This window comes from Exophiala mesophila (assembly GCF_000836275.1).
Source record: "Exophiala mesophila strain CBS 40295 unplaced genomic scaffold supercont1.1, whole genome shotgun sequence".
NCBI classification, from domain to species: domain Eukaryota; kingdom Fungi; phylum Ascomycota; class Eurotiomycetes; order Chaetothyriales; family Herpotrichiellaceae; genus Exophiala; species Exophiala mesophila.
Window position 1 is genome coordinate 749,192 of NW_015622504.1, and position 24,236 is coordinate 773,427.

General features: G+C 50.5%; 10 protein-coding genes across 10 annotated transcripts; 3 read left to right on the forward strand and 7 right to left on the reverse strand.

Moving 5' to 3' along the window:
- Window positions 1-59: 59 nt before the first annotated feature.
- On the forward strand, window positions 60-3,047 carry PV10_00251 (uncharacterized protein). Its single transcript, XM_016364295.1, has 2 exons — window positions 60-2,014; window positions 2,066-3,047. The coding sequence occupies exons 1-2, from the start codon at window positions 380-382 to the stop codon at window positions 2,753-2,755; spliced, it is 2,325 nt and encodes a 774-aa protein (XP_016227944.1). The 5' UTR covers window positions 60-379; the 3' UTR covers window positions 2,756-3,047.
- Window positions 2,985-4,610, reverse strand: PV10_00252 (uncharacterized protein). The gene has a single exon (XM_016364296.1). The coding sequence runs from the start codon at window positions 4,566-4,568 to the stop codon at window positions 3,117-3,119; it is 1,452 nt and encodes a 483-aa protein (XP_016227945.1). The 5' UTR covers window positions 4,569-4,610; the 3' UTR covers window positions 2,985-3,116.
- A 219-nt stretch (window positions 4,611-4,829) lies between these two features.
- Window positions 4,830-5,757, forward strand: PV10_00253 (uncharacterized protein). Its single transcript, XM_016364297.1, has 3 exons — window positions 4,830-4,974; window positions 5,081-5,340; window positions 5,410-5,757. Exons 1-3 carry the CDS (start codon window positions 4,924-4,926, stop codon window positions 5,456-5,458), a joined length of 360 nt encoding a protein of 119 aa, XP_016227946.1. The 5' UTR covers window positions 4,830-4,923; the 3' UTR covers window positions 5,459-5,757.
- PV10_00254 (uncharacterized protein) lies at window positions 5,729-10,183 on the reverse strand. Its single transcript, XM_016364298.1, has one exon. The coding sequence runs from the start codon at window positions 9,810-9,812 to the stop codon at window positions 6,006-6,008; it is 3,807 nt and encodes a 1,268-aa protein (XP_016227947.1). The 5' UTR covers window positions 9,813-10,183; the 3' UTR covers window positions 5,729-6,005.
- Window positions 10,184-10,476: 293 nt separating this feature from the next.
- Window positions 10,477-12,519, reverse strand: PV10_00255 (uncharacterized protein; the record flags this gene model as incomplete). Its single annotated transcript, XM_016364299.1, has 1 exon — window positions 10,477-12,519. The coding sequence occupies one exon, from the start codon at window positions 12,517-12,519 to the stop codon at window positions 10,477-10,479; it is 2,043 nt and encodes a 680-aa protein (XP_016227948.1).
- A 302-nt stretch (window positions 12,520-12,821) lies between these two features.
- PV10_00256 (40S ribosomal protein S20) lies at window positions 12,822-13,606 on the forward strand. The gene is made up of 2 exons (XM_016364300.1): window positions 12,822-13,016; window positions 13,130-13,606. Exons 1-2 carry the CDS (start codon window positions 12,975-12,977, stop codon window positions 13,436-13,438), a joined length of 351 nt encoding a protein of 116 aa, XP_016227949.1. The 5' UTR covers window positions 12,822-12,974; the 3' UTR covers window positions 13,439-13,606.
- Window positions 13,607-13,765: 159 nt separating this feature from the next.
- On the reverse strand, window positions 13,766-16,065 carry PV10_00257 (uncharacterized protein; the record flags this gene model as incomplete). The annotated part of the gene is made up of 3 exons (XM_016364301.1): window positions 13,766-15,735; window positions 15,803-15,934; window positions 16,020-16,065. The coding sequence occupies 3 exons, from the start codon at window positions 16,063-16,065 to the stop codon at window positions 13,766-13,768; spliced, it is 2,148 nt and encodes a 715-aa protein (XP_016227950.1).
- Window positions 16,066-17,353: 1,288 nt separating this feature from the next.
- Window positions 17,354-19,837, reverse strand: PV10_00258 (uncharacterized protein; the record flags this gene model as incomplete). The annotated part of the gene is made up of 5 exons (XM_016364302.1): window positions 17,354-18,169; window positions 18,221-19,427; window positions 19,481-19,612; window positions 19,677-19,697; window positions 19,761-19,837. The coding sequence occupies 5 exons, from the start codon at window positions 19,835-19,837 to the stop codon at window positions 17,354-17,356; spliced, it is 2,253 nt and encodes a 750-aa protein (XP_016227951.1).
- A 480-nt stretch (window positions 19,838-20,317) lies between these two features.
- Window positions 20,318-21,239, reverse strand: PV10_00259 (uncharacterized protein; the record flags this gene model as incomplete). Its single annotated transcript, XM_016364303.1, has 1 exon — window positions 20,318-21,239. One exon carries the CDS (start codon window positions 21,237-21,239, stop codon window positions 20,511-20,513), a length of 729 nt encoding a protein of 242 aa, XP_016227952.1. The 3' UTR covers window positions 20,318-20,510.
- A 719-nt stretch (window positions 21,240-21,958) lies between these two features.
- PV10_00260 (uncharacterized protein) lies at window positions 21,959-24,062 on the reverse strand. The gene has a single exon (XM_016364304.1). The coding sequence runs from the start codon at window positions 23,966-23,968 to the stop codon at window positions 22,229-22,231; it is 1,740 nt and encodes a 579-aa protein (XP_016227953.1). The 5' UTR covers window positions 23,969-24,062; the 3' UTR covers window positions 21,959-22,228.
- Window positions 24,063-24,236: the final 174 nt, after the last annotated feature.

The following is a 24,236-nucleotide window of genomic DNA, read 5'->3' on the forward strand; positions in this document are numbered from 1 at the left end:
GAATGACATCTGCGCCATGACGGGCACCACGGAACAAGCAACCTCATTCATCATCACTACTCAGCCTGCCATTGCCTACTATAGGCATCTCCACCCTTCCACCGCAAGATGGCTGGACGATCCTAATCACCAGCTCAAGTGCTCCGACAGGTCTAGTTCAGATCGAGATAGAGCGCTAAGAGGAGAGCACTAGTCTCTGCTCGACAACTTCCTATCCTCCATCTACCTTCCATCTGCTATCACGCTGCCTCCCTTCACGCCGCCGTCCTTTGCTGTCCACGCCGTGCTGCGACCACCTTGCTTGCTCAGTAGAACGCCAGTGCCCTCCCCCGTCATTGCCGCATGCTTCCGGCGACCTTTCTCTACTCGTTTCCCCAACATGGCCACCATTGGCTTGACCATTGACGGAATTCGACTTCGTGATACAGACAAGCGTGAAGTCACGTTTCGGGGTATCAATGTAGCGGGAGATTGCAAGTTCCCTCGGCAACCTGACCAACCTTCGCATGTTCGGAATGGTTTCTTTGACTCTGAAGATATCTCCTTTGTTGGCCGGCCGTTTACTGAAGAGGAGTCACACGTACACTTTGCTAGGTTGAAGAGATGGGGATACAATGTCATCCGGTACATTTTCACCTGGGAGGCTCTGGAACACGCAGGGCCAGGTATATATGATGAAGACTTTATCGACCACACGATTAAGATTCTCCGAATAGCGAAGTCCTATGGTTTCTGGATCTTCATGGATCCTCATCAAGATGTATGGTCGCGTTTCTCGGGCGGTTCTGGTGCTCCCCTATGGACTCTTCATGCTTGTGGTCTTGATCCTGAGGCGTTTAATGCAACGCAGGCCGCTGCTGTCCACAATACCTGGCCCGAGGCTACCGAGTATCCTAAGATGCTTTGGCCCACAAATTACACCAGGCTCGCAACCGAAACGACGTTTACTTTGTTCTACGCCGGGAGAGATTTTGCGCCAAATGCCATCATCGACGGTAAGAATATTCAGGACTATCTGACCGATCATTTCATCGATGCATGCGCACATCTTGCCCAGCGGATCCACGACGCCGGTGGTTTGGAGGATGAATGTATTATTGGATGGGAGACGATGAATGAACCCCATCGAGGCTTGGTCGGCTGGGAGGATCTAGATGCCATTCCAGATGAATTGAAGATGAGGAAAGGCACCTGCCCAACACCCTGGCAATCCATCCTGACTGGCGCTGGTCGAGCAGTCGAGATTGATGTATACGCCTTCAGCACTTTTGGCCCTTACAAGAGTGGAAGAGAGCTAGTCGACCCCGAAGGTGTGCAGGCCTGGCTACCTAAGGACTATGACGACAGCAAATATGGCTGGAAAAGAGACCCAGGATGGAAGCTAGGCGAATGCCTGTGGGCTCAAAATGGTGTTTGGGATCCGAGTCAAGATCAACTTCTGAAAAAGAACTATTTTGCATCGATTCCCAAGTCAGGCGAACCCCTCGACATTGAAAAGTTTACCAACATTTATTTTATGCACCACTTTCGCAAGTATCGAGACGCCATTCGTGCAATCCACAAGAATTGTATCATTTTCCTCCAATCCGCCGTGCTGGAGATCCCTCCAAGCATCAAGGGAACTGCGGACGACGAGCAACGACTGATCTTTGCCTCGCATTATTACGACGGCGTCACTCTGATTCAGAAACATTGGAACAAATTCTACAATGTCGACATCTTTGGTCTTCTGCGCAAACGTTATTCCAATCCGGTTTTCGCAGTCCGATTAGGAGAAACAGCAATCCGGAATTGCTTGCGAGATCAATTGAAAGCGATTCGAGAAGAAGGCATGGAGTTTGTTGGAGAACGACCAACCATCTTCACCGAAATAGGCATCCCTTATGACATGGACGATAAATATGCTTACAAAACTGGCGACTACTCTTCACAGACCTCTTCGCTCGACGCAAATTCTTTCGCCATCGAGGGTTCGGGAGCTCAAGGATTCACATGGTGGACCTATGTCAGTAAGGTAAGCCTTCATTCCACATTGCGTTTCCTCGTCTGGTACTAAACAAGACAGAACAATCATGAATACGGCGATCTATGGAATGGCGAAGATTTGTCGATTGTCTCGCTCGACGACTCACTCCTTCCGAGTGCAGCCGACTTCAACACATCTGCCTTAGGCACCGCCAATCCATCAACAACCTCGCTTCCACATGGTCAAATCACCTTAACATCATCGTCTGACACCACCCTCACCGACGCCATGACCATCAATCCATCAAATCTCAAGTCTGCTCTCCACACTCCTCCGGCCCTGAGCCAAACACAGCCCAACGCCCCTGGAAACCTCTCCGCGACCCCAGGATTTCGGTCCGCAGAGGCCTATGTCCGACCCTCCCCGATCGCCACCGCAGGTGACGTGGTATCATACGTCTTCGACCTCAAGTCGGTCACGTTCAACTTCTCACTCGTTGCATCCGCGCCCACAAAGGAGGAGGTACCCACCGAAATATTCCTCCCTGAATTTCACTTCCCACCTGGGAAGACCGGGGTAGAAGTCACCGGTGGTCGCTGGCGTATCGATCTGGTCGACGTGAATGGAGAGGGCATGCAAGTCATGAAGTGGTGGCACGGAGCAGGCGAGCAAAGTATGACCGTTAAAGGTGTCAAAAGAAAACCAGGTGCTCTCGAAGAGGAAGTCGAAGGTGACGAGGGCTATGTAGAGACGGTGACCCGCACGGTACAGAATTGCTCTGTCATGTGAAGGAGACCCATGGTCGTTCTTCCAGGCAGAAAGCCTCATTATGGACAGTATAATTTTGGGAGTATGAGGGTACCGGGGTTCTTTGAATATATTTGGAAAAGGGCTCAGAATAAGGGCAATGCATGCTTTTTCTAGGGCAGTGCCTGACATGTGTGATCTTGGACCAAGGGCCACTGATGGAGGAACTTCATGAAGCGACGAAGTGTTTGATTGATTCAAAAGATGGTATATATGAACGACCCGCTTGCTAGTATGCGTGAATATCATAATATCATCTTACCTTTCTGCAGCGCCTCTCAAGTCTGGGCTTCCAGATCAAGCGCACTTTATGAATCTAATTGCCACGGCAATCTTGCATGCCTTAATTTGCATGGTCCTCTTCGTCGACGCTTTCATCGTCATCTTCGCCGTCATCGCCATTGCGTTGTTCATCATTATCGTCACCATCCTCAACGCCTTGGACGTTCGCATCTTCGGATACACTGCGAAGTTTACCACCTTTTCGCTTGGGAATGACCTGCATGAAACTCTCACCCCAATCTCCACATTCGAGAAATCGAACCATGATCTCCACAACGTGGTTGGTCGCCAGCACCTTGCGACTCGTCATTTCCATGTATTCGCCAATGGGCAATTTGGCGGTCTTGATGTTATGTTTAAGGGCCGTCCGATAGCAGATTCCCTTGTGTCTGTTCTTGTCGACTAGGCCGCCAACGATATAAGTCGAATAGGGCTTCAGTGTCGTGAGAGTATAGTCAGAGTCGGAGGTCAGATAGACGATTTCGCCTTGATCTTGGAGTTCCTGTTGGCGCGCAGAAGATATCGGTTGAGGTTCTGATGCTTCATGTGGAGTGGGTTGAGCGAGCGCAGGATCCGGTTGTGCTGAGTCTGAAGGATGGTCCGACTTGTCTGTGCGAGGGGGATCAGACTCCCCAGAGCCATTATTTTGCTTCGACTCCTCGTCGGCTTCTGCAGCTAGTGATTTAAAGATGCCCTTCAAGTCTCCGCCGCTACTTCCCTTCATCGTCTCTTTTGCTTTTTCCGCTGCAACTGCAAAGTTTTCTGGATCAAATGTCACACCTCTCCAATTCAAGTAATTCTTGGCGAGAATGGTGTCAAATCGTTCTTTCAGGAGCCCGCCCCAAGAGCTAATGACGAGATTCGTTTGGAACTGTGCTCGAGAATTGTCCGAGTATGAGCGAGTGAGTTGCGAACCGAGGGAAATTCTTTCTTTTTCTGTCATGAGGTCGTCAAAGCCACAGTCGATGATTATGGTCACAGGTAAGATGACATGCTGGCGCCGCCTATGGGCCCGACGACTGATTTGGTCTTGCTGCTGCCGCTGCTGCTGAGCCTGGTCGCCTTGTACCTCGCTATCTTCTCCGCCCTGGGATTGTTCCAAGTGTGAAGCTTCATCTCGCGCCTCTCTTCTTCGTTGTTTTCGGGATAATAGCTTCTGCTTTCGTTTCTCTTTTCGCGCTGGTCGCCCGGCCTCCCACGCTTCACGCTTGCGCTGTTTCTTCAGTTGATTTTTGGACATGGGTTTGTCAGGTTCGCCATTGGCGGTTTGAGTTGTGGACTCGAGTGAGGCGCCATTGGTTTTTGCTGAGTCTGATGTTTGAAGTCGTGCATCTGAGTCGTTCTCATCGGACGGTTCGCTCTTCAACGGGCCTGCCGGCGCATGAGCAGCTTCCTGAGTATCACTGGGCGGTATGACTTTGGTCAACAGAGGTGCGTCTGCCTCGAGGTCAGTCCCAGCTCCCTCCGCTGTTCCGACCTTTCTGACCTTGCTTGGGCGTTCGTCTAGGTCCATATTTGCCCGAATCCACGGACTAGGGAGCTCTAGACTGTGATCGTAAAACGCAGCAATACGTGATAAACATTTAAGTCACTATCATTACCCTCGTCTTCCTCCTACTTGGGGAAAAATTGTAGCGCGGCTAAATTTGGAGAAAGCCTTGCGCAGCGGGGCATAGCCCTTGGCATTGATCATCCGCGCGGCAAATCACAAGCGAGGCAAGCGCCAACCGCACCCAATCGATTCGACCGCAATTCAAGCTCCTCTCCCAGGCTTCGAAACCACATCCACCATCATCACCCGGGCCCTTTGCCTTTGTATTGCCCCGTCTATGTAGGCCATACAACAACGGCAACGAGTCCAAACAACTATGCCTCAAGATTTACCGCCTACGGGTGGCTACGATGCCGTACAATATCGAGTTCGTCACTCCACCTCACCTACTTGGTTCCCCAGCTCGTCCTGTCCACATCCCTTGACTGTCCAAGTCAACTTGATACATATACTGACCTACTCGTGTCATACAGCGCAACATCCCCGCCCGTGGTCTCCGTCCTATCTGGTACTTGCTCGGTGTCGGCGCCGTGATGACATATGGCTGGCGCCAGATATGGATAGGCCACCGAGAGAAGATTGAATTGTCGAGAGAGAAGATGTGGTCTCGCATCCATATCACCCCTCTGTTGCAAGCCGAAGAGGACCGTGACCAGGTCCGTCGATATTATGCCGATTTGGCCCGCGAGCAGGAGTTGTTAGGAAGTCAGAGCAAGCCCTATAACAGTGACAGGTACGTTGGGCTGAATCATTACCTCTGTTGTCCCCAGCATTCTGTTTACTGACCCAATCTCTGCAACAGGTTCGTTCGGCCGACATATGCACCTACACCTCAGCGAACCACGTCATGACCCTAGGCGATTCGACATCTCAATTCGGGCCAGGTCTCGGTGCTCTCTAAGGTTTCCTCGCATCAACAAGATGCGAGAGAGGAAGCCTTGGATCTATTACAATGTTGTTGAGCACGTGCCAGAATCAGGGCGATCTCCTAGCTCTTACAACAACTGGAGAGTCTAGAGAATTTGTGTACATAAACCATCACATCTGGACAAGGGAAATGAAAAAAAAGACTTGAAACCACATGTGCCACAAGTCAGGGCATACATATGACAACTCTGAGACCCAATTTACTTTTTATGACAAAGGCAGCTATCATAAGCAGCTATCGTAATGGAGTTTTCGTGGGCCGCTATGTAAAAATCGCTCGCATCAGGCTCGTGAGACATCGCAGCTCCTGAGATGAGACCGTATGACCACCGCCACCCTAAGGTCTTCAAGTCGTTACGCCCTAAAGTGCAATCAAGAGTAGCCGCCAGCCACCGCCAGTATTCGCTCACCCCGTATGTGATGAAATGCAGCAAAGAAAAACAATCCAATCCAATGCCCCCTTTCCTTCCTTCAACTGCCAAACATGTCAGCCACACCACCCAGGTCAGGACCGTCATCTGTATTGACATGATGAGATTCCTCGAGACCCTGCATGCCCAAAAGTTCTCTCTGTTTGTACTTTTCCAGGATCTTCGATTGTTGAGGACGCATGTCGATTTTGCCTAGCTCGCTTAGTCGCACTCCTCTGACGCCTTCAAGCAATGACAGGACGATGGCCCTAAGTTTCTTGTGTTTACCGCTACCGCCACTGCCTTCTTGGAGTAACTGAGCAGCCGCCTGGTCCACCTTCGCCTCGGTCATTCCCGGTAGACTGAGGATCACGTCTCGAGGAGCTGATGTCAAAGCTGGCCGGTCATGTGCAGGTCCTGTCTCGCTTGCAGGCACATGTACCGGTAGGCCGTAGGAGATCCAAATCGTAGCGATCAATTGAGCATAGTGTTGTTGATGATCGGCGAAATAGCCATCGTTCAAACACGTGATAGCCGTCTTGAGCATATCTGATGAGATAAAGCCTCGTACTGCCTCTGCCACCTCACCAGAAATGTATTGGTCGTTACCAAAATCCGGCACCAGCCGTGTTGCAGCCATGAGCATGTTGTATGCACATTTAGTGTCTTTGAATGCAATGGCGTGTGTGATGAAAACAAGGAGGCGATCGAGGATCTGCGTGTTAGACAACAAAAATTCCCGCATCGACTGTTGGTTGTCTTGAGAGAGATAGTTGCCGTTGACAATCGACTTCTTCGAGGTAAGCTGTTGCTCACGCTTGGTGTTCAACCAGTACGTAACCAGATTGACTCCTTTGTAGGTCGTCTGTCGCAGCACCGAGTCGTCGCGCATCTCCTCTCCAAGGTTTTCATCGTCGCCCTTTGTCGACCGTCTCTGGTCCATTTTGGCCCACTCTTCGGTCAGCTTGGTGTCGAGTTGCCGAAGAAGTGATGAAAAGATGGGTGTTAGAAATTGTTGGCGTCTCGATGGAGGACATTCGTCAATCATCTTTGGTACCATTTGGATGACAACGGCAAAGTGATGTGGACTCAGTGGAGTCATGGTATCAAGAGCTGCCTCAGCAATCATGTCTGGCAATTTGGGCAACCCATAGAAAGCGTCTCCTAAGCGTCCCAGCGTATGCAAGATGCTGTAACATTGTTCGAGGTTATTCCTGATTCGGCCTCGAACCGATGACGCAAATCCCTCCAGCGTCGAGCGTGTCTGTTTGACCTGGTTATGGAAGGCGCTCATGGACCCCCCTGAAATGCCGGACTGCCAGTAACGGTCTCTCAAAACGCGCTTAATGACGGGCAGGAGGTTGGGTCCAACATTAGGCCAGGAAGATGCGTCATGAAGTCGATGGTTGTAGCTGATCAAGCGAAGGACATATTCGAGTACGCTGTGAATCATGGGCGACCACAGATCTGTGATCATCCTATGAAGGTCGGAGTCTTGGCTCAGCTTCTCGGTTGAAATGCTGAGCAAGACTCGTGTTTCTCGAAGAGGGAGGATCGTATATCCAAAAACCATCTCCTGTTGAATCTGCGCGCCGCGTTCATCGTAAGGAACTGAAGTCCAATCCTGAATGTTTGCTGCTTGCAACGAGTCGAGGTAAGGACCGACTTTGTCAAAGGCTTGCGAACGTGTGAAAGTTTCAAAGGAGGCCAGGCGTTGTTGTAGGTCATCACTCTTCCAGGCAGATGCAATTGGTTCCAGGAACCCCTGGAGTTTGGAGTGCCGCTGCGAATAGTCCACGGCGGATGCTCGCTGCACAACCGAGAACAATGTCGACTTGAGCTCCACTTGAAGTTTCTCGTCAGCCCCGAGTTGGTCGATCAAATCTGTAAACTTTTGTTGCAACTGGTCGTAGAATGTGACGAAATAGTCGGCATGTTGTAAGGCTAACCTCCGTAGTTCACCCACTGCATAGTTGTGGAGCTCAATCACAGCTTCCGTGTAGGCTTGGTGCTGATGATCGGCAATGATGAATGATGACAAAATGTATTCAAGGACACTGAAAGCAAAGCCGGTGTCTTTCTGCAGTGCCCGGTTGGAAACCTCGACAGCAGTTTTCAACTGACGTTGCCTGATCTGCGGGTCTTTGAAAGTTCTGTTATTCATGTTACTCAGCATCCACGCTTTTGAAGCTTCGCGCACTCTATCACCAATTTGCCCTTGTTCTGGGGAGGCGCCGTTGTCTTTGTGTCTTGTTTGCCAGCGATCAAACCCTCTAAAGGCAGCGTCGATCAGAGCAAAGTTGGCGTCGGCGCGAAGGACAACCTCGGAGGAGCGGTCATAATCTGCAGGATTGAAATGTTGCTCGGCATTCTGCACCTCATCCAGGAGTTCATCAACCCGCTTGAACACGGCCTGCATTGCTACCTCAAGTTGTCCATAACAGATCCATTCGATGACTGCAGAGCATAGGCGTCGATAGTTGAGGTAGAAGCCCTGGCGTTCGGGGAAGAGCTCAATTTCTTCGTTGAGAAACAGCACAGATGGATTGTGGCTGTCCTCCGGCATCTGATCGTATTGTATTAGTCGATCAGAAGCAACTTGTAGAATAGGTCCGATGGAAGATGCCACTGCCGGGCTATTGCGCCATGCATGTCCTTCCAGGATCTTGACCCACGAATGGACGACGGGGATCGAGACAATCAGACTTTCATGTTCGGCCATGGTGGTAAGGAAATGTAGAAAGGGCGTGATGTCGAGTTCATCAGGAGTGGGTGGGCCATATTGACACGTATGATCCGAGAGTAACGAGACGAGCTCGGACAGCTTCTTGGAAAGCACATATCTACTGCTGTAAACGTCATCGAAGGTCACAATGGAATTGATATATAGCTGCCGGAGTGTTGCCACGCTGTCTGGCTGGATGAGAGGGTGAACGAGTGCCTGCACCTCGATGAGTTCCATCCGTGTTTTTCCGTAGAGGGAGAGAAGAGCCTCTACCGCGCCTGTCACCAATTCTGGGTCATCCTTGGTCAGAAAATTGCACACAGTGGCAAGAACCATCGAGTGAACAACGGACGCGCTGGTGATCCAAATAAATACAGACCGGAGCGCGCTCATAGCCTTGAGAGTTATTTCCTTGACCAATTTATCGTCAGATTGGTTGTTGACGACCTCAGTCAAGAAGGTACTGATTCTGGCAAGCCAGCCAATGTCGCCGTGCCTCATTTGTCGGACACTGTCGCCGATTTTTATACCACCTGCATAGTTAGAGCTTGATGTAAAAATTTCCACCACAGCGGAATTCAGGTCTCGGCCTCGTAGGATGGCAATGCTGTCTTCACGGACAAAGACATCCTCTGATAAGTTTTCGAGCACGGTGAGAACGAAGCCTTTGTGGGTAAGGTCTTGTGACCACAGTTGAACGAGTCGCTCGTCCAGGTCAAACCAGTCCAACGCCCAAGATCTCTTTGCAAGTTCTATCCACAACTCAGCGACTTTGTTGCGCACAAAGGCGAGGTCAGAAGGCTGCAAAGCTGCTCCAAGGTCAAGGACACAGGCTCGAAGATGGTTGCTCTGCTCTTCGGAAAGGTTGTGTATCTCGTGATGGATAACGTGGCTCAACAAGGACAAACCAAAGTGCTGGACCAACGGAGGTTGTGAGCGGTCAGTTGAGAGGATAAAGCCATAGTGAGGCGCGTCAGAGCTTGCCTTGAGGCGCTCGAGGTAATCAGATGCTTGGCGTCTAACATCGTTGTGAGTGGTAGGGTTGTGAATGACTTCTAAAGCCTGCAGAATGCTGGAAGTTTCGAAGGCGTTTGAAGGCGATCCATATGCGGCGGCGCCATTCACGGTGGGTGTATCTGGCATTGCCGCACCTAGTGAGCTCGCTTGCTGTTGCCTAGAATGTTGGTGTCATGTCGTGGATTTGAGGCGAAGGAGGGTGTGTTGGCGGTCGCGGGCCTCTCTGGAATAGGGTCTGCTAACAAGACGTAATTTCTGGATCAGACTTCACCACAGAAAGACGCAGTTTTCCGCTTCAGGGGAGACTATGGCTTCAGAGACGAGACTGGTTGTAAGTGGTAGATGTCGTGTGCGTGTGCACCAATATCAGTACGGGACAAGCAGATTCGAGGAAAAAGGACGTGGATGTACTAGGAGTCTTGAGTAAGTTGCCTGGGATCTGAGGAAAGACGAAAGATGTTTGCTGGAATGGAAACAAAGGAAGCGAGGGTTAAAATATATCCCAAAGATTGTGAAAAGCACTTGGTGGAGTTTGTCGTTTGTCGTTTGTCATTTGGAACATAAATCACACGTGACCGCCCCAATTTGCAACTGTATGTGGAAGGTGGGCCGGTCATTTGACCCCTTTTGTTGTCACGTGGTATCTATAGGATGTCACTGGACATTTACCTGAGGCAGACGACTCAACAAAGGTTGCTGCGACTCATTTTCCGTACTTGAAGAACGCTAGTCTATCAATGAACTGGAGACACATCAAGGGATACGCATGAACCCAATCTGTTTTGGCTATTCATGGTCCTGGTGCTCCCGCCATCCCTCTTCCAACTTTCCGTGCTCGCCCCTCTCTCCGTTGGTGATTAGCACCACCTCTCCCCTTACCCTGCTCCTTTCTTTTTCGTGCTGCTTGAGTGCTGGCTTGGTCCCCAGATGTGCCTGCAGTACTTCCTCCCCTACCACGGCCCCATGAGCGGTTTCCCCGAATCTGTGCCTGTCCTACACGACGACCGCCAACAGCTTGTTCACTCTCTTCGCTATCTTCAGGCGTGTCACCTTGCCATCGTGTTGCTGGAAGTAAAGGTTGACTGCCCTGGAATGACTGGCCTGCAGAGTATTTCTCGTCCAGTCTGCTTTGCAGTTTGGAATCTTTCTTCAACATGATCGCCCACCCTTCTATCTGTTCATCGCTCATGCCTGTCTCTCGTTTCAAGTCTTGTCGCACCTTTGTAACACGAGTTTTGCTATCGCGCGCAAACATCTCTTCGTTGGCTTTCCATGCTCGGAACAAGCTTTCTTCATGTGGGTTTGCGTCAGACTGTGCGTTGGTGCGAGGTCTATCATCTGTGTCCAGCGTCGAGTCAACCGTTCCGCCAACGTCAGCAACGTCGTACGTGTCATCACGTTCGTCATCATCCGAATCAAACGCAGCAAGTGCTGCCATAATGGCTGCCTTGCTCCTTGAATGCTCCTTGGATCCTGATTGATCCATTTTGATCTCTTTCCTTCCTTTATGTAATCGGTTGGGGGAAATCCTCAACTGGTCGAAATCATCACCATCAAACACGTTTCTTCGATGAGGGAGGAGTGGGGGCGTTGAATGTGGTGCAAGATTATGCGAAGGCCCATCTATATCCATAGAAGGCCCTTGATATTCGGCCGCATCTTGTAGGTGCGGTGGTAGTGAGTCAGGTTCGAGGAGAGCCGCAATAACAGCTTCGGTGTCGTCGCCGAAATGATCCAGCAATGCCATAATATACCCGTTGGGGAGGTCTGGGAATAGGTCGTGAATCTGAGATATCTGTGACGCCTTGTGCATATGCATATGCTCTTCTGGCAAGGCTTTAGCTTTAGCTTTACCTTTTGCGGAAGGTCGCTTTCTTGGAGTGACGGGAGGATGCAGTTGAAGGTTGTATTGACGATAAACTCCGAGAGAGTCGATCAGCCCTTGACCTCGTTTGTTAGAATTGATCGCATCATCTGCCGCCAAGTGCCTGAGGAATGATGTCGAGCAGACAAGGCTGGATCCCAAGGTGGGAAGGGACGGATTTGCCTTGCTGAGCCGCTCAGACTCAGATCTCAAGAAATAGAGATGATCCAACAGGAGTGACGGATGTTGGGAGCCATCCGACATCAGGCTTCTTAGTGAGTAGAAAATGTGCTCCGTCAATGCCTTCCGCAACACTGAAGCTGACGGTGCATTGGACTTGCTACTATAAATCTCAATGAGTAACTCCAAGTAGTCGGATCCCGTCATCAGGACTAGACCCGCATCGGCAGATACCTTCACGAATGCATTGAAACGTCGCAAATTCTCCACCACGGCAGGAGATTCCGAAGATGCAGCCATGCTGGCGGAGATATTTCTTCTCCATTCTTCAACGGCAGCTGTTAGCTGAGTCTTATTGGTCGCCCACAATTTTCGCAACGTGACTTTCCAATCTGCTACTGAGTTAAAGGTGCGACTCGCCAGTGTGATAAATGTCGTTAGCTTGTCATTTGCACAATCCAAGGGATATGAAGTCTCCAGGAGAAGTCGTCTGGACAATAAATATGCCCGTTTGAGCAGCAGTCTTTCTTTCTGCTGGAGTGACGAAGATTTGTCATGCTCAGGATATGCGTCGAACAAAGAAAGAAGGAAGTCCACTCCGCTGGATTCATGTGAAAAACCGAAGTTTCGAAATTGTGTCGCCGGGAGTCGTAGTCGATATTCGAGACTCAAAAGCCATGAATCCAAGCATGCTTCCCATTCTGTAGCGGGGAGAGACGACTTCACATCTCTTGATGGATAGACAACGAGAGGTGGTATCGACCCGGAGATCCCGGAGATCTCTGACATTGAAATCTGCGAGTTGTGGACAAGCGCCCTTTGCCGTCGCTCTCACCTAGACACAACCAAGAGAGAAGAGGTGTTTTCACTCAAGAAAGATGGGATGTCGTGGGTAGTGTACATGGCGATGGTGACGTTCGCTGTCCATGTGGAGTAATCTATGATCCGCCGTACCTTTTGGTCAAACTATACCTCTTGGGGCAAGATCCAAATCTACCACTAGCCTAAATCAGTCTAGTTTATTCTCCCATGCCAAGATTTCCGCCCACAGAATCGCCGACGAATTTCGCCCGCAGACATTTACCCGCAGTCCTGAATCCACGACACCTCTTGATTTCCTTTCCTCCTCTTCAGCCTCTCATCACGTTACCGAACACACGATAGTTCGAGTCTTGATTGGCGCCTACACACTCTTTCACGACACATACACACAAAAAACCACAAAATCCCCACAAGCCGACACCATGTCTTTCCAGAAGCCCGAGAAGGATTTCGGCGAAGGCCCAGTATGCAATCCCTCACCCCCGAAGCGCAGCGCAATTGCGCCCTGCAATTGTAGACGCAGAGATTTACAGAAAGAGAAAAAAACGTTAGCTAACATAATGCGATTCCTTTCCAGAAAATCCACAAGATCCGTATCACCCTGACGAGCCGAAAGGTGCAATCGTTGGAGAAGGTGTGCAGCGAGCTGTTGGAGCGTGCAAAGACGAAGAACCTGCGCGTCAAGGGACCCGTCCGATTGCCCACCAAGACCCTCAAGGTCACCACCCGAAAGACCCCTTGCGGTGAGGGTTCCAAGACCTGGGATATGTATGAGATGCGCATCCACAAGCGCCTCATCGATCTCAACGCTCCTACCGAGGTTGTCAAGCAGATCATCATCAACATCGAGGCTGGTGTTGAGGTCGAAGTCACCATTGCCGCATAATTGTCCTCGTGGAAGGCGACCAAACGTGCCAGCGACAAAGACAACTTCTGCGACTTCCGTGGTTATCGTCCTGGTCAGTGCGGAGGTTAATTGTGCGTCGCGGCACTAGTCGGGGATGGCTCTTTAGATACTTCAGTCTCATCAATAAAGAGTCATTTGCACAAAAAAGTCACAAAAGTCCAGAAACCAAGTTCACTGAAGTTTTGACGTTTCTTCGTATTGAAATTCGACATCCTGCGAATATGTATTCCGGCCTGGCACTTGATCATATGAAAGTACCTTCTAAGGTTCATCTGCAATAAGCCTTGCGCTATCTAGAGCCACCTCTTAAAAATCGTAGACCGCCCAATCTCTCATGGGAGGCACAAGCGGGATCTTTCCATCCTTGAACCCTCCCGTCTCGAATAAATATCTGAATTGCTGGGTAATTTCGTCGGTGTACTCTTGGGCCGGCGCCTGGGTGTCAGCGATCTTGGTTGGCGCGTTCAAGATACGGATGTCGTCGGTCTCGGCGAAGTTAGGAAACCAGATCTTTTCGAAACCCTTGCCATCCGGTCGTTGATAACATGATATGCCATCCACCTCTTTCACTGGTTGTCCCCGGAAGGAGCTGAGGCCTCCAAATCCTCCCTTCTGTCCCTTTTGCGGTGGAAGTGTTTGTGCATACATCACCTTGGCGGCGGGTTTTCCAGTCAACGGGTGGGCTTCGAAACTGTTGTTGCCCCAGGTGGTACTTCCTGGTCCAGATGCCAATGTAGCTTGTGATGAAGGTTGCTGGAGAGATGTTTGGGTTGCAGAGGTCTGGGCTGCTGGCTGCCCTGGTGCAGCTGGAGTACTGATTCCAAACCCTGCCATCATTGTGGATGGTTGACCGAAGGAATTGCTGGGGGCTGAAGCCTCATTCTCGGCGTCCATTGTCTCATCTTTAGGTTGATTGTTGTCTGGTCGAGGACCGAACGGGTTGGCTTGTGCCGGTGTTGAGCCAAAGCCGGTGTTGGTGGGAGGGACAGATGGCTGCCCAAACGATGCAGGCTGTGAAGGCTGGCCAAAACTGGTTCCGCTTGAGCCTGTAGCTGCCTGGCCAAAAGCGCTGGGTTTTCCAAAAGCAGATGATACAGCTGTTGGTTGACCAAAGGTCGATGTCGGCTGTGACGGTTGTCCAAAAGAAGATGTAGGTTGTGATGGTTGGCCAAAGGTGGAGGCTGGCTGGGATGGTTGGCCAAAGGAGGAAGTTGGCTGTGACGGCTGGCCGAAAGAAGAGGCTGGTTGTGAAGGCTGACCAAATGCTGATGTTGGTTGCGATGCCTGTCCAAAGGTAGATTGTCCCGTGCCAAAGGTGCCAGACCCGAAGCTTGTGGGCGCACCTGACCCAAAGGAGCCTGATTTAAAGGCCGTACTTTGATTGGAAGCTGACGCTGGTTGTGCAGCTTGACCAAAAGTTGCTGCGCCGAATGCTGACGGCCTGCCAAAGGTAGATGTCGGTTGCGACGGCTGTCCGAAGCTTGAGGGTTGAGTCGGCTGTCCGAATGTGGACGTTGGTTGAGAGGGCTGGCCAAAAGCAGACGTCGGCTGCGAAGGACGACCGAAGCTTGATGTAGGCTGTGAAGGCTGTCCGAACGATGACTGACCAAATGACGTGGAGGGCTGTCCAAAAGATGAAGTTGGTTGTGAAGGTTGGCCAAACGTGGAGGGCTGACCAAATGATGAAGTTGGCTGGGAAGGTTGTCCAAAGGTAGATGCCCCTGCACCGAAAGCCGAGGGTTGCGATGGCTGTCCAAAGGTAGAACCACCAGTGCCAAAAGCCGATGGCTGTGAAGGTTGTCCAAATGTTGAGGTCGCTGGTTTTCCGAAAGGAGACGCAGTGGTATTGGAACCAAAGGGGGATGAAGAAGAAGCGGCGTTGGAGCCAAAGGCACCGCCAGAGTTTTGCGACTTGAATTCAGCGTCGAATTGATCCCTTGTTTTGGATCCGTCAAAGGAGAGATAGTCCCAGCGATTTGGTTTTGCTTTTTCGGCCTCTCTCAAGACGTTTCCAATGGCCTCGGCATTCGCGGCGAGGTTCTTCATATCGGAGTCAGCTTTCTTCCATAATTCGATTGCCTCACGATCTGCCTCGTCTGCCTTCCCTTGGCTAGCAAACTCGTAGAAGCGTAGTCTGATCTCTTCTGGACTGAACTCGTTGCTTTGCAAAAGCGACGTGGGACCTTCTTTCGGACCCCACGCCGAAAGAATCCAGTTGGGCCGTCCCTTGCCCTCTGATAATTCAGTCCTGAACTCGGTGGGATTGATGATATAATCTGCCAACGGTCTGTTAGCTGTGCCACGCTTGAAATCAATGGCAGTGAGAAAAGTGAGTAGACTAACCCGGATTCCTGCCTCTGCCGCCCCCAAAGCCACTATCCCGCCGGCCTCCCCCGCCAGTCGCAAGCGCGCCGAATCTGTTGGAGTTGGATCCTCCTGACCGGTTACTCCCTGGGTGTTCAAATCGACAGGAATCTGTGAAGTTGGTGTATTAGGAAGAGGCTGCGCACTCGGTAGGTAGTCGTGGTTGTATGAGAGAGGAGAATCGTGATCAACATACCACCGAATTTGCAGTTACCCTGCTGCCAAAACTTGCACACGACCATCCTGTCAGATCGGCACGTGGCTGGCGAAGAACGCTGATAGTGAAGTGGTGTAGAAGTTATGTGCTAGTAGTGACAAGGTTGTAGAGTCGTAAACGTCACAAAAAGAGTGTGTTAAGACAAAGGTGCCATTGCCTGTGGTTGACAGGATGTGAATGATAGAGATCGACTTGGCCGGTGTGGTACAGGCCTATGACTTGGCCTTCGCTAACAGAGTAGACAAAGGTAGTGACAAGGCTTTCTTATGCAATGCATAGGGCACAGTACATGCAAAGTCAACTATGACTTTACGAAAGGGCACATCGCAACAACACAAGGAATGGGCGGTCCAAGCGTGACACTCGAGGAGAGGACTTTTGGGGGGAAAGTGGTGTTACTTCGAGTCCTAGTGGTGATCGCGTTTTGTCTGTTGCCTTTTATCAAAGGCTGTAATGAGCGTGATCTCTGCCGTCGTTGGTATGGTCGTTCTTTGTCGTTGTCACTGGGTACGAGTATGGCTTCAAGGTTATGGATTTATGAAACAAAGGAAATATTTCGGACATGTCAGTTGGCAGTCGCACTGGGTCGCGCTTGCACCAAAAACTGAAAGACGCGACTGCGGAAAATGGCTTAGCGTCTAAGTCCTCGGCATACCTTCCATTCTCCACCAACCAACGATTGCCCTACTTGGAGAGTGCCCCAGAGAGTGCCCTAGAGAGAAGTGCTATGTGGAGGGTGCCCTGGAGAGAGTGCCCTGGAGAGAGGATATGGCAGTGATGTCTAGAGCTCTGTAGGCGACTTAGCGTTATATGCAGCTGCTACTCGCCACATATATTTGAGATTTACTGCTTGTCACCACCTATCGTGTTATATTTCGTGCCTCGAGGATGACCGTGCTATAGCAGTGTCCAGATCAACTTTAAAGAAGACCGTCGAGCGCAGGCGTCATCAGATTCTCAAAATTTTGGTAGCGAAGGGTTGCTCGGCCTACTTTGTATTGAGAATGAGGGTGGAAGGTTTGACGAGACTCTGTCGCATCCAGATGATCGAGCTGAAAATGTTGTGAACCATCTCCACGCACACCTCAGCCTTAATCAAGTCATATCAGGCCTATCTGCCACGATTCGAGCACCCAGTCAACGCGTCCAAAGTCGATGTGTTGTGCTTAGATCTCAAGAAAATCTCTCAGGATCACTTTTCTCAGTCCCCTTTCGAGAGAGTATCCACCTCATCTTACAACAAATGTCATCCGTGGGCGCAGGTGGAAGCTCCCAAACGCGAGGTTAGACTCTTACTCCCCTAAGGAGCTTCCTTAGAATAAGGAGAGCAGATCTTCATTCGTTTTCTTTTTGCCGCCTTGGCTAAGTTGTTGTTGAGGCGGTGGCGGCTGGGAACCGGTCAAGTCCATCGAAGCAAAGCCGTTCATGATATCATTGTCAGACATTCCACCAAAGCCAGATCCAGATGGCCCTGCCGACGAGCTGCCGTTGCCAAAGACCCCAAGTAGATCGTCCATGTTGTTTGCTGATGAGGGCTGATTGGATGGTGACGCCACTCTGTGTGGAGTGCCTGCAAGACCTTCCAGTCCTGAAAGTCCATTCGATGGCTTTTCCGATGTCGAAGCTGGCGCTGAGCCATCAAAGTCAATATCAAGAAGATTTTCAACATTATTCTGTGCTTCGGGTGTGGTGCCTGGTGCGGCTGCTGCTGCCGCGGCGGCGGCAGCGGCGGCGATGGGATTTTCTCGAGCATTTTGCATTGCTTCTTCAATCGCTGCTTGTTGCACAGCGTCTGCACCAAAGCGGCCTTGTCCAACAAATTGCTCAGGAGGTTTGTGGTAGACTGAAGCAAGGCTAGAAAGTTCTCCGAGGAGTCGATCGAGTAGTTGAGGGGGTAGGGATTGAATGGTTGTTGTGATGGGAGGCTTTTCGGAGAGGATGATGTTCTTGGGAGCATTCTGATCGCTGGTGTTGGAAAGAAGTCGCCAGTAGACGTACGCTCGGTCACGGATATCGGGGTTGTCGTTGTCAGCGGTAGCAGCGTTCAGGACCTTCTGAACTAGCCCCTGGGCCGCTTGAGGCCGCTTGAGGAATAATTTCACCACTGCGGTCAGGATTTGTAGTTGTGTCTTCTAAGGATTAGCGATTGCATTTTCGGATCGTAGAGCAGCCTGGCATACCTGTGCAAATTCTTCATTGAAGCCATCGACAAAACCACCAAGGATATCGCCAGCATTGCTGATTTTCTCTGCATACTCGCCAACAATCCAGATTAGAGAAGCCCGAGCATTTGGCTCGTCGAGCTCATCTATGCATTGGCACAGGGTCGGAATAATGCCTTCGTATCCAGGATACTTGCGGAAAATGTCCTTGATAACCACGATTACCTCCTGGACGACATAGTTGACTTTGGTGTTGATCAGGTCAAGAAGAGCATTGACACATCTCTCACTCGCACTTTCGATTTTAATGGCAACCTGGCCGATGGCTTTCACCGCCCGGCGGACGAAATCCATGTCGACTTCCAATGCATACTCCTTGAGTTCTGCCAATAGCTGATCCACGTTGGCCTCGTTTGCAATCCGGACCATGATTTCCAGTTTCTGAAACTTGAGGTAAGGGGGGTCATTGTACTTGCAAAAGAACACACGGATCTCTTTGCTGAGGATTTCGGGCTGCTTCTGTAGGAGGAGGTCGATGTTTCGGAGAGCAACGTATTGAACTTCTGGTGCAGAAGATACCAATGTGACCAGCGGAGGGGCCATCTTCTTCATATATGTCTTTTGAGCATCACTGGAAAGAGACCTCATGTGTAGAAAGACAGCCTTGACGGCGGCCATGACTACGCTGGAGTTGACATGCTGAAATTGTGGAGCGACTCGTTCGCAAATGTGTTCGGCCTCCTTTACATCGTGTGCCTTGTAATCTGCTAGCGTAGTCAACAGGGTGACACGACCCCACTCTGTACATTCATTGAGAGCCATGAGCAGCTTTTTCAGTGTGGTAGGAGTGATCTGGAGACTGTTCATCTCTGGAGCTGACTCCTGGATCTCAGAGAGTGCTTGGACAGCATTGGCAACCACCATGGGGTTGGGGTCGCCAATCAATTCTTGTAAGGTTTCCAGAAACCCGTTCTCCAGACACATCGAAGGGTTCAAATCAAACAGCTTGGCGACGCAGATGGCTGCGGTCTTGCGAACGTAAGGCGATTCATCTCGGAGGGTCTTTCGTAAGGGCTCTTCCATATAATCAATCATCTTGTCAACTCTGATACAGCCCATCGTTCGGATGGCCAATGCACGAATGAGCGGGTTGGGGTCTTCAGAGTCCTGAACGAAGGTGTTGACGGCAAGGATACAGAGATCGGGGTGTGATTTGGCATAGTTCCTGACAACTTGTGAGCATGTATTGACGCAAAGAGAAGGATCCGACACACATACATTAGGTATAGGTAGACCAACTTCTTCTGGTCCAAATCGGCAGTTGCAATGTTCTTGAGGACATCGGGGAACAATTGGGACACGTCTTTGCCCAAGGTCATGGCCATGATGGTTTTCTGAATGGCCTCTTTTCTGAAAGCGCGGTAGTTAGAATGGGCTGGGTTAAGACGATCATGGGCGGGTTTAGCCTTCTTACCGCTCGTAGGCATATTGGGAACTAGACAAAGGCTCCAGTCAGCACGACGATTCAGGGCATTGAGTTAGGAGAGTTGTAACATACACAAGTCCTGATCTAAGCTCAAAGGTCTCACCCTTCCGCGGAGGCGCAAAGGCGCTCCGCATTCGATTCATGGCCATGTCTGCGGTCGATTGTGTGAGGTAGGAAGGGGGGAACACGAGTGTGTATAGGGATCGAGTTGGAGTGATCAGGTAGGCGGTGATCAAAGAGGCTATCGTGCCATGACAACGAGTTTCATAGCACCAGCCAATGAGATAGAAGTTTCCGTCGAATTCTTTGATTGCAAATCTGGAAGAGAGATTCAGTGGTCGAACGGAGTCAGATGTCCTGAAGAGGCGATGATAGTGGAATCGTTTAGACGAGGGGACAAATCGATCAGTTCGAGAGTTCGCTGTGGCTGCGCTCACGTTGTCCAAATCACGGTGGGGCAAAAATAAGGGGCAAATGTTGATAAATTCCGCCGTACATGGTCGTATATCACGTGATAGATATCGTGTTCCATATGCCAAAAAATGAGGTATTCCAGAACTTGTATTTCAAATAGGGAATCTAAATAGAACTTGATGTACAGTCTATGGTATCATATTACAAAAACACTGCCCACCATGAAACTCAATACTTTTTATACATGTCCGTTGACTGAGCCTTCAATGTCGTAGATAATATAGTCGCCAACCGTTATTGCGGACCTGAGAGAAGGGACCATACCTTAGTCTCCTTAGATATCCTTAATTTTCCACTTCTCCTCTTGGGATTCTTCTCCATGCTCCTAAAGCTCTCTCCCGGGTCGGATCACTTTGCTGTCGGCAAATTCCTGACGGTGAGTGTAGCAGTTCTTCGAGGCCAAACCTCATTTGCGGGAAATGTCATCTTGATCACCTTTGTCGGATTGGAGGCTGGAGCGGTCGAGGTAGCAGAAGCATAGAGGACGCCAGCGAGGTGGAATATATTATCGTTAACGGCTTCATCAATGATGGAGCTGGAAGCGGCGGCCATAGACGTGGCGACTGAGAGGAGAGAACTGACTTTGGAGACCAATGAAGGTGCAGCTGTGACCGAGGGGACCGTCGACGAGACTCTGGTCGTCAATGTCGTCGTCACAACCTCCGAGATGGTAGGCATTCGGATGATCTTCAATAGTTCGTCATCGGTGGGATTCTTTGACATCAACTGGCCAAAATTGACGACGAAGGCGAATGGGTTCGCCTTGGCATACTTGGTCGCTTGGGGCGTGAGATAAGGGCTGATTGATTTGAGAGAGTAGTTGGCGACTCGGTTTGGATCTAGTCCAGAATCCAGACTGCCCAGATCTGGAGCGTCGAAGTCCAATGACACGCTATTATAGTCGTAAGTATGAGGGCTCGGAATCTCAGGGATATGTCCAAGTCTGTTCATGGCCTCGAATGTGTTGTGTACAGTGACGGCTATCCTTCGCAGGGCCGCGGCTCTTTCTTCAAGATCCCCAAGAGCTTCGGAGAAAAGGAACGGCAATAATAGTAAGAGGTTGTTTGAGAGCTTCATGATCTCGACTCATACACCAATACAAAGAGGAAGTATTGACTGGAGACTGCAGTTAATATCCGTGCGCCACTCGAGTACACTGGGGGTGTAAATGCGGGAATACTGGAGAGACGGGCTCTTATATATGCTATACAGCATCGGCCAGACAGCTTATTGCCGAGACTGTTGTTCTCGGAGGCATCTTCTCGTACATACCGTCTGAGAGCAATTGTCTTCCTAGAGTATCTGGCTCTGCAAACCAAAACAATGTGCCAAAATCCGCGATCAGGCATCTAGAGCTGCACAGCCTCTCTCAGCAGAAGGTGTAGTGAAGTTTTTGGCGGAGAAGTGGGACGGATGCTTGACAAGCGAACAACTCAGACGTCGGGGAGAGTCGCTCGGCATACGCTGGCTTCACCTTGGCGACGGCACTACCTGAGAATGGGATTGTTCATCGCCTGATTGCCTTGTATTTGGCTGCGCATTGAGCTCCGAAGACTTGACATTTGCTTGTTGAAGATGTCTGTTTGCCTGCCCAGAATCATTAAGGCATCATTCGCATGGACAGCTAATGAACGTAGTCGTGGTGCACACGTCACTATGCGCCTTGCCAAGTGAGATGTCTCAGCGCCTTGCAGTCAAGGTGTTGTACTCACCGGCTAACAAGACTTGACCGCTTCACGCCATCCGGCTGAAACTTGTCGAGGATTGTGGAAGGTCTGATGTGCGGCTTAGATATAGATGTGGTGTTGATGGAGACACAGGAAAAATACCAAGAAAGCAGACATCACGTGTCGCACGATGCTCGTTGGCCACCTACATCCACACAAGTCATGGAACGCAGCCCTGATCTTCTTCCACCATTGAGTACGTTGAGTACGTTGAGTACCCTGACCAGTTTTCTCGACGCCTGGCAAGTCCAAATCCTGGAGCTCAAGCGTAAAGTGGTCTATCATGTATAATCCACCTACCCTCAAGCATGATCTCTATGACTTCTGGTCATCATTTGCTCATCCACGCCGTTGCTTCAAGTCCTTGACAACAGTGCTCCCAATATCTTCAACCTCGGTGACCAGACGCTCCACTGTCTCCTTGATGGTACTGATATTGACCACAACCCTGAAGAATGCCCCCTTTTCCACCTCATGACCAAGCGCCGGAGCAAAGTCGGTCATGTAGCCTCTCGAGATCAACGCTTTGGTGATACGAGAAGTAACAACCGAGTTCTTCTTCCCGATCCGTGCCCTGTCCTCTTCCGTGGCAACCCGGTCTATGGGTAGCTGGTGCAGAAATTTCCCACCAGGAGCATAGTAGAAGCATACCTGCAGACATGGTGGTGGGTTCTCACTGACGAGCACAAGGTTTTCTCTTTGGGACACCAGGTTCGCCATATGCGAGGCGACTGAATATGCCGTCTCAACCTTGGAGGCATAGCCCAAAGTGCCATAATACTGCCAGCTGAGGAAGAACTTGAGACTGTCTCCTCTTCGACCGCATTGGAGTGTCAGGTCGGCCAGATCGACGGGCTGAACCCATTCTTCATCGTCATTATCCCATGAATGAGCCTCAGCATTGACCTCCTCGTCTTCAGGCTCGCTGTCGTCCACATCGTGGAACAGATAACCTGCTCTCAGGGTGCAAGCCCGTTCTGCTTTTCTCAAATCTGACAACAGAAGAAAACTGCAAGTTACCGGAACACCGAGCATTTTATGGGGATTGGTGGCAATACTGTCTGCCCCTTCAATCCCTCTCAGCTTCTGATCTCGAAGCGTCTTGGAGAAGACAACACTACCGCCCCACGCACCATCGACGTGGACCCAAATGCCATATTTCCTTGCGATCTGAACTATCTGATCGAAGGGGTCGAAACTGCCGAGCACTGTCGTGCCTGCTGTGGCGTTGACATAGAATGGGGTCTTGCCTAATTGCTTCTGTTGCACAATCAACTCCTCGAACTTCGTAGGCACTATCCTACCAGTGACCTCGTCCACTGGGATACTAATGACAGCATCACTGCCAAACCCACACTGTTGGGCCGCTTTTGTGATGCTATAATGACCGTGCTCGCTCGTGAAGAGGACCAGGTCCAAGCCGTCCACACTGTTGCCATAGGCCTTGGTCCTGGGAAATAGAGTGTTTCTTGCAATCACAATCGAAGTTGTGTTACTGGCAGAGCCGCCTTGAACGTTGATACCGCCGGCACGGGGACCTGTGAAACCAAAGAGCGCGGCGAGTGCCCGTGTGACGTGCGTCTCCATCAACGTCAGCACTGGCGAGACCTGGTAGACATGCAGATTGGTGTTCAGGACACCTAGAATCAATTCTGCTGCTATCCCCGGTGGCAGTGGTGCTCCATAGAGTTTATCAAGAAATCCTGGCGCCGATGTGTTGACGCTATATGCCAGGAGGGACTTCAGACTCTGTACGAGGCCGTCTTGTGAAGTCCCTTGGTCAGGCAGTGTCAGTGTGCCATTCTGGCGGAGAATTTCAGTGAGTTCTTGGGGAGATTTGGCGTCGACTAGACTGGAAGGCGAAATGGCCTGGTTGTCGCGATGGGATTGTCGTTCGTTGTCGGCCTTGTTGAGAAATGGGATGACCAGGTCGAGCACTGACCTTAACAGTTGTTCTGTCTCGACAGCGATCTGATTCGCCAAAGAGTTTGTCGTCTTGACGTTTGTGTTTCCGTGGAGACTATGGCCATTAATCCTGGATATGTCGCCATTGTAACATGACTCAGAGGGATCGCCCATGTTTCCAAACGGTCACAAGTGAAAAATCCTATGTCGGATACGTGCGGTCAAATCCTCTACACCAGACGGCGGTAATGCCCCAGCATTATTAAGAAAACTATACAGGATATGAAGGTTATGTTCAAGAAACAACAATCTTATCGACAACGCTCAGTGTAACTGCTGAACTATCGCTATCATCATGTGGATGGATGACTGGTCAAGGCCAGACGTGGTAAAATTTCTCCCAATGACGCCATCGCAAGGCTGTGACACATAATGTGTGGAC